The sequence below is a fragment of the Choristoneura fumiferana genome, chromosome 24, assembly GCF_025370935.1.
Source record: "Choristoneura fumiferana chromosome 24, NRCan_CFum_1, whole genome shotgun sequence".
Lineage (NCBI taxonomy): Eukaryota > Metazoa > Arthropoda > Insecta > Lepidoptera > Tortricidae > Choristoneura > Choristoneura fumiferana.
In genome coordinates, this window is record NC_133495.1 from 13,459,721 (window position 1) to 13,468,060 (window position 8,340).

Sequence of the window (8,340 nt, forward strand, 5' to 3'; positions counted from 1 at the left end):
GACCTAAGAACACAAGACACAGAACTAAAGCTACCTATGTCGATGATTTGATTTATTTATTTAAAATAAAATAAATAAGTAAATAAAGTCATCGACATAGCTCAGAGAATTAGCAAATTGAAGTGGCAGTGGGCTGGCCACTACCAAAGAACCGACAAGCGGTGGAGTAAACCAGTTCTTGAGTGGAGACTCCGTTCCGTAGGAGGCACTCTGACCAGAGGGTCAATAGCGTAACGTTTGATTGTGATCGCGAGTGTCGAAAACGTTACACAAACGTTACGCAATAGATCCACAGGTGGAGCGATGATCTGCAAAAGGCTGCTGGTAGAATCTGTTGCATCGCGCCGAGGACAGAGCGCAATGGCGCTCATTGCGGGAGGGCTATGTCCAGCAGTGGGTGGACTGCTATAGGCTGATGATGATGACAATGATGACAATGATGATGATGATGCTGACAATGATGATGATGATGATGATGATGATGCTGACAATGATGATGATGACGATGATGATTAATACAAGTTGGCATACGCGTTGTTTAGTTTGAAACCAGGTTAACTATGTATGTTAACTGTTAGAATCTCGGTCCTTTGTTTTGAACTGATTGAGGAAATTGGGAAGTAATTGATGCAGCGATCTTTTTCGTGTTCGATTTATTTGCAAAGAGACCAAATGACATGCGCCATCTTGCATTCTCGGGTGTCACAAGTGGCGCCATCTGACTGAATCTACTTGGTTTAAATCCGCCGCTACTGGGACGGGAAGTTTGGAAATAACACTACAGATGGAGTCACCTGTGACATGCTCCCGCCTAAGGTCTAATTCTACTTATAGTTAAGTATAAAGGTAGCTTATTTACCCAGACTGGCATAACCAGGTAGTTCCTGGTCTGTCAACCCATCCGCGAGGTGGCGTTGCCTAGAACCTCGCCGATAAGCGGACAGAAAACCTATATGTGAGTGATCTGGTCAGATCAGAGCTCACAAACAAGTCCGCCATTTCATTCATGTTATTATTAAGTGCGCTTGCACTTAACATGAATAAAATGGATCGGTTACCTTACCATGAAAACCATACCAAGGAATTCTTTATTAGACATTTGGGATTATAAATAAGCGGGAACACGAATACATGTGCAAAGCTTATCACAAAATAGTTTAAATTATGGTTAATATAGTAAAACCTTGCAAGCTTGAGAGGAAGTTGAAATAAAATTGGTTACATTGACACAAGCAAAGCAAGTTTACTAGTAGCTTGCAAACAAAGATAATTTTAAAAGTATTCAAAAAGTTCAACATTGCAAATAGAGTTATAGTAAAAATTGCAAATAAAGTTAGATATTGCAATCAAAGAGCGATTAGGTATCATTAAATATACATTCAAAAGGCAAAATTGCAAATAGAGTTAGAGTGAAATTGCAGACAAAAAGAAAGTAAAAGTAGGTATCATTAATGGTTAACTTAATGGTAACGGGCAAATATTGTTAAAAGCGCGTTTGATGGTGCCTCGCGAAGTCTTCAATTCGGCGACTCGGGAGACGCCGTCCTTCCCAGGAAAACAGCTGATGACGCGACCCAGGAGCCAGCGGCACGTCGGGAGGCGCTCGTCACGCACCAGGACGACTGTGCCCGCGTCCAGGGGGCGCCCCTTGCAGCTGCGCCACTTGGAGCGTTCTTGGAGCAGACTCACATAGTCCCTGGACCAGCGACGCCAGAAATTTTGTTGTAACTGCTGTAACTGTTGGTATAGTGTTAGTCGGTTTACTGGGACGCCCTCGTATTCGTAGTCGGGCATGGCAGTAGGACTCCTGCCAATAAGGAAGTGAGCTGGCGTTAGACAAGATATATCATCATCATCTGAAGTGGGTATTGGGCATAGTGGGCGTGAATTTAAAATTCCCTCTATCTGTGCAAGTACTGTGGCAAACTCTTCATAGGTTAACAATGCATTTGAAAGTACCTTTTTTAAGTGAGTCTTACAACTTTTTACTGCGGCCTCATGCAGGCCCGCCATATGTGCTGAATATGGTGGTAAAAATTTCCAAACGATCCCCTCCTTGGCGCAAGAATCTGTTAACACACTAAGGTTATCGTTATTGTTTATGAATTTATAGAGTTCGGTTAATTCGTTATTCGCGCCATGAAACGTAGAACCATTGTCACTCAACATTTCCTTAGGTCTACCCCTACGAGCTATGAATCGGTTAAATGCTGAAAGGAATGCTGAAGTGTGTAAACTGGAAACTAATTCGATGTGAACCGCCTTCGTTACAAGACACACAAACATTGCTATATAGCATTTACTGGTTTTGTAACCACGTCCCCTCCTGTCCCTTATTGTAAAGGGGCCAGCGTAATCAACGCTCGTGTTTTGAAAAGGGGGGGCCGGGGTTACTCGTACAGCTGGTAAATTACCCATGATAGGAACATGTACCTTCGGGTTGGCCCTGAAGCAGGTCACACATTTTTGTACAATTTTTTTTACTGTGCTCTTGCCCTTGATAGGCCAGTATCGTTCTCGTACTGACGACAGTAGGAGTTGCGGTCCAGCGTGCATCAATCGTAGATGCTCGCCGTGTACAATTAACTTAGTTAGGTTGTGGTTATGGGGTAAGACAATAGGGTGTTTTTTGTGGCTAGGGTAAATTGACAAGTCTAAACGCCCCCCTACCTTTATGAGTTCATCCTCCATAAAAGGATTTAAACAAATTAAGTTTGATGATTTTGGAAGTAGTTTACCCTTCATAAGTAATCGGTACTCGGTTGGATAAGACTCAATTTGAGCAAATTTTATTAATTTATTTCGGCTCTCGTTTAGCTCATTGACAGACAGTGAACCACATTTTTTTTCTATTTTATTGGTACAATTTTTAATAAATCTTAAAATGTATGCAAAACATCTAGTCAGTTTGTTGACATCAGACCATTTCTCGAATAAAAAAGTCATAAATTGGTTATTGTATGTATTTGTACATACATTGCAATGAGTTTCAATGGACTCTTGGGACTCATTGGACTCTTGTATAGACTTGGTAATTTTTACTTGGTTGGATGGCCACTCTGTGCTTGGTTTTTGCAGCCAGAGGGGTCCTTGCCACCACAAGGGACAGCTGGCGAGCTTGTCAGCACGCAGCCCCCTAGTCAAGAGATCGGCTGGGTTTTCACCAGAAGCTACCCAATACCAGTCCTTTGAATTGGTCATTGAATTTATTTTATTTACTTGGTTTTTTACAAAGCAGGTAAGTTTGTCACATTGTTGAGATTTTATCCATGCCAAAACTACGTTGGAATCTGACCAAAAATATTTACTCTGAAATTGACATTTGAGTGCTTTGTTTACCTTGGTGTACAAGGTAGCTAGTAATAATGCTGCGCGTAGCTCAAGTTTAGGTATAGTTTCAGTTCTTGCTACTCTTGTTTTGGCGCACAACAATTGTGACAAAATTTTCCCATCTTTGTTTTTGGAACATACATAGATTGCTGCCCCATAGGCTGTCAATGAACTATCCGCAAACCCATGTACTTCAATTTCGCTATGGTTAGGTAGTGTGACATGACGTGGTACAACCAATGAATTTAATGTGAATATATCATTATAATATGCTTCCCATTCATTTGACAAGTCGAGAGGGAGCTTCTCATCCCAGTCGCTTTTAATTTTCCACAATTTTTGGATAAAACATTTAGAAATTATTAGCACCGGAGCTAGCAGACCTAACGGGTCAAAAATACTTGATGCTAATGACAAAACCTTTCGCTTGGTTAGTGGTCTTTGGGCCCCTTGTCTTTTTAGTTGGTACATTAAATTGTCAGTTGTGTTGTCCCATGCCAGTCCCAGAACCTTATCTTGTCCTAATGGTGTAGGTGTCATGTGGGTGCTTGTGGTTTGAGATTTGCTTACAATACCTTGTATGGTTGGTGAATTAGATTTCCATTTTCGAAGGTTGAAATTAGCTCTGCGCAGTATTTTTTCTATCTGCAAGGCTACCTGTGCTACCTGTTGCTCATTGTCTCCTCCGTGCAGCAGGTCATCCATATAGAAGTTGGTAGATATAGCCGCAGCCGCCTCTGGATACTGCATTTGATGCTCCTGCGATAGCTGATGAAGGCACCTTGTAGCAATACAGGGCGCGCTTTTAAGCCCAAAGCTTAGGGTTGTCAGTCTGTAGGTAAGTAGTGGCTCTGTGGGATTCTCACGCCACAGAATGCATTGTAAATTTTGTTGGTTTGGGTTGATATAAATCATTCTATACATTTTTTCAATGTCGGCGTTTATTACAAATCGGTTTTTTCGAAATCGCAACAATATGTCAAATAATTCGTCTTGGTTTATTGTACCTTTTGGTTGTATATCATTTAGGGACTTCCCTGTGCTTGTTTTGAATGAAGCATCAATCACTACTCGGAGTGGGGTGGTTTGCTTTTGAGGAGTTAAAACTGCATGATGTGGTAAATAGTTACAACACTCTGTGCTACCCTTGTGCTCAATCATATGACCCGAAGATTTAAAATCATTCATGAATTTTACATAATTTTCTTTATACAATGGGTCCTTGGTAAATTTTGACTCTAAAGCCTTAAATCTTTTATAAACAACAGATCTCGACTGACCTAAGCTCGTCACTGGTTCTTTAAGGGGAATGCCCACCACAAAATTTCCATCAGCAGTTCTCTTGTGTTCATCGAATACTTTCTCACACAGAGTATACTCATCATGTGGAACTGTAGCGGGTGAATGACATTCGTCAGCGTTCCAAAAAGCTTGGAGCGCCTTGGTTTGAGCAAAATTGCATCTCACCTTTTGGTGTTGTGAACCTGTGATTGTATAAGCACCAGTGACCAGCCAGCCCAATAGTGTTTTTTGCAGAACTGGCAGACCGTCTCCTAGTCTATGTCGACCATTGCACATAAGTTCGTAAAACAGTTCTGCACCTATTATGAGATCAATCTCGCCACCTAGGTAGAATGTATCATCAGCCAGATGAAAACGAGAGGGAATTTTTAATGACTGAATCCCCTTTTCATGCGTTGGTAAGTTGCATATACTTGGTACAATAAAACAAGACATATTGGTTGTGAACAAGCCATTTTTTGATTTTATTTTTAATTGGCTTGTTTTATTTAACTTGGTAACCCGTTCATTGAATCCTAAAACTTCTAAATCTACGGTCTGAGAGGGCATGTTTAATCGGTTAAATGCACTTTCTGTGATGAAATTCGATTGTGAGCCAGAATCCAGTAATGCTCTCATTATGTGAGCTTGGTTAGAATTATCTATGACCTTGATTTGGGCAGTAGATAATATTATTTGCTTGGGTTGTGTTACCTTGACTTCTGATGGAGAGGTGGCAAACTGGTTAGTCAATAGATTGACTGACTGGGGTGCACCCGGCGTCGACTCACACTCGTGCAGCGTTGACTGAGCGCTGACAGAGGATCTTGAGGTTGGTTGAGTGTCTGTAGGTATGTGTAAGAGTGTATGATGTTTCCCCTTGCACAACCTACAGTTAGATGCACGGCAATTTGGTAGTATATGATTTGAGCCCATACAGTTTATACATAGACCTAATCTTTTAATCACCTTTATGCGTGCCGCTGGGTTCAGAGCCAACAGTTTGGTACATTGGTTAATATAATGCCGGTCCCCACAATTCGAACATTGGTTACGCTGGGTATAAATTTGTTTTGGTATTACCTTAGGTTGGGATGGAGAGGACGTGATTACCAGCGCCTTTCTCATGCCACCAGGATGTCTGTGCTCGACCATGCTGCTGTGGCTCAGCGTTTCCAGCAGGTCTGCTTGAGTTCTCAGGAATGTCTTGAAATCCTGTAATGTAGGCAATTCACGCGAGCAGTTTTTCTCTTCCCACTTTCTTTGTAAAGGTTTATCTAGTTTACTACATAGGAAAAATATTAGTAAAACGTCCCAGCCCTCAGTCTGTATATTTAAGGACCGAAGTGTTCTCAGATGTTTCGACAGATTGTCAGTTAGCATTCTGAGGGCTGGGGCTGTGAATGGGATAACTTCTACATTTAAAAGTGCCCTTAAATGGTTATACACAAGCACTCTTGGGTTGTTATATCGCTCACATAAGAGCTGCCAAGCAATTGGATAGCTGTCTTCAGAATACTCAAGAGAGCTAATGACTTCCAAGGCACTGCCTCGGAGGCAACTTCTTAGGTATTTAAATTTTTGAATAGACCTTAGGCAACTTTGGTTAACAAGGGCATCAAATGTGTCTCGAAATTCTATCCAGTTTATTATATTTCCATCGAATGATGGTAGAGCAATGTCTGGATATTTAACCGATTCGCTAAGGACAGTCTGTGCAGGCTCAGTGTCTCGGGGTGCTATATGTTGGTTGGTACTAGACGCGTTGGCCTTTAATAGACCTTTTGCCTTTGATAGTAATTGGAAATAAGAATTCTCGAATGCTTCCCTCTCAGACATTTGAGCCTCCACATCTGAACTTACTGTTTCAATTTTGTCTTGGACCTTCTCAAACTCGTCAAGTACATTTACTAATCTCGCTACCCTTAGTTCTAAATCTAATATGTCGTCCCCGGACAACTGTTGGTTATTAAATCTTTCCATGAATTTATTGAACAATGTTAATTTACTTTTTATTGTACCTCGTTTTTTAATTAGATTTTTTAAATGAATCGGTTCGATAATAGTGGTCTCTGACTCGCTGTCTGTCATTTTTATGCCCAATACCTAATGAGGATAGTAAGTAAATGTCGTAATTGCCAGCCCACTTGCCTTATAACTGACGTCCTCGTTCGCCCGGGTGCTCGGAGTCTTGGTTTTGCCGCGCGCCGCCCGGCGTCTGCCGCACCTCTTGGAGTGCCACACGGTTGGTTTTGTTGCTGCCGCGCGCCGCCCGATCTCCGCCACTCTTCTTTGCTGTCCGCCGCACCTCTTGGAGTGCCCCGCGGTTGGTTTTTTTTTTCTGCCGCGCGCCGCCCGGCGTCTGCCGCACCTCTTGGAGTGCCCGCTGTTGGTTTTGTTGCTGCCGCGCGCCGCCCGATCTCCGCCGCTCTTCTTTGCTGTCCGCCGCACCTCTTGGAGTGCCCCGCGGTTGGTTTTGTTGTTGCCGCGCGCCGCCCGGCGTCTGCCGCACCTCTTGGAGTGCCCGCTGTTGGTTTTGTTGCTGCGCGCGCCGCCCGATCTCCGCCGCTCTTCTTTGCTGTCCGCCGCACCTCTTGGAGTGCCCCCGGGTTGGTTTTGTTGCTGCCGCGCGCCGCCCGGCGTCTGCCGCACCTCTTGGAGTGCCCGCTGTTGGTTTTGTTGCTGCCGCGCGCCGCCCGATCTCCGCCGCTCTTCTTTGCTGTCCGCCGCACCTCTTGGAGTGCCCCGCGGTTGGTTTGTTGCTGCCGCGCGCCGCCCGGCGTCCGCCGCCCTCTTGGATGCCCGCTGTTGGTTTTGTTGCTGCCGCGCGCCGCCCGATCTCCGCCGCTCTTCTTTGCTGTCCGCCGCACCTCTTGGAGTGCCCCGCGGTTGGTTTCTTGTTGCCAATCGCTGCTCGGCCCCCGCCTTCCTTCTCTAAGTCCGCCGCACCTTTTGGTGTGCCACGCGGTTGGTTGTACGTACCGGTATTTTCTACAGGTTCTCGGACCCGCCTTGAAAAACCACGCCGTCGCTGTTTCTCCAATTAAGCCGAGCTTCTTCGTGCGCCACGCGGTTGTTTTTTCTACAGGGTCTCGGCCCCGCCTCGAAAAACTTACGCTGGACGATGCACGTGGTGTCGGCCTCCACTTGCGTCTTCACAATTCCGCCGCAAACTCGAAATTTTTGTTTTTTCGTTGTTCGGCAGCGTTTCGGGGTCACCAATGTTAGGATCTCGGTCCTTTGTTTTGAACTGATTGAGGAAATTGGGAAGTAATTGATGCAGCGATCTTTTTCGTGTTCGATTTATTTGCAAAAAGACCAAATGACATGCGCCATCTTGCATTCTCGGGTGTCACAAGTGGCGCCATCTGACTGAATCTACTTGGTTTAAATCCGCCGCTACTGGGACGGGAAGTTTGGAAATAAACACTACAGATGGAGTCACCTGTGACATTAACATATTTGTATATTTAACCAATTATAGACGATGAATAGGTTTAGTCACAATCGAAGTCAGTGCTGCTTCAAAACAATATTTTTAGGGTAAAACAGCGCGTGTTGAAATGCAAATTAATTAAATAAAGGTGCGCCACTGTGTCAATGGAATTGGGTTTAAATAATGTTTTAGTTAGTACATAATAAATTTTCACTTCTCATTGCTCATAAAATGAACTTTAGTCTCTGCATATCGGGTTTTTTTTTTAAAATTTACGTCGGAAAACCCCTGAA

General features: G+C 43.8%; 2 protein-coding genes across 2 annotated transcripts in view; one reads left to right on the top strand and one right to left on the bottom strand.

Moving 5' to 3' along the window:
• Positions 1–8,340, top strand: part of LOC141441719 (uncharacterized) — a 162,232-nt gene that overhangs the window by 118,875 nt on the left and 35,017 nt on the right.
• On the bottom strand, positions 588–7,151 carry LOC141441683 (uncharacterized). Its single transcript, XM_074106489.1, has 2 exons — positions 5,695–7,151; positions 588–1,737 (listed from the first exon to the last, which is right to left on the bottom strand). Exons 1-2 carry the CDS (start codon positions 6,700–6,702, stop codon positions 1,456–1,458), a joined length of 1,290 nt encoding a protein of 429 aa, XP_073962590.1. The 5' UTR covers positions 6,703–7,151; the 3' UTR covers positions 588–1,455.

Excerpts from the sequence above, each read along its gene's own strand:
- LOC141441683 (XM_074106489.1), bottom strand. The coding sequence starts at position 6,702 with ATGACAGACAGCGAGTCAGAGACCACTATTATCGAACCGATTCATTTA. Across the intron at positions 1,738-5,694 it reads CCTCTCCATCCCAACCTAAG|TTACAGCAGTTACAACAAAA; the intron begins GTAATACCAAAA and ends CTATACCAACAG.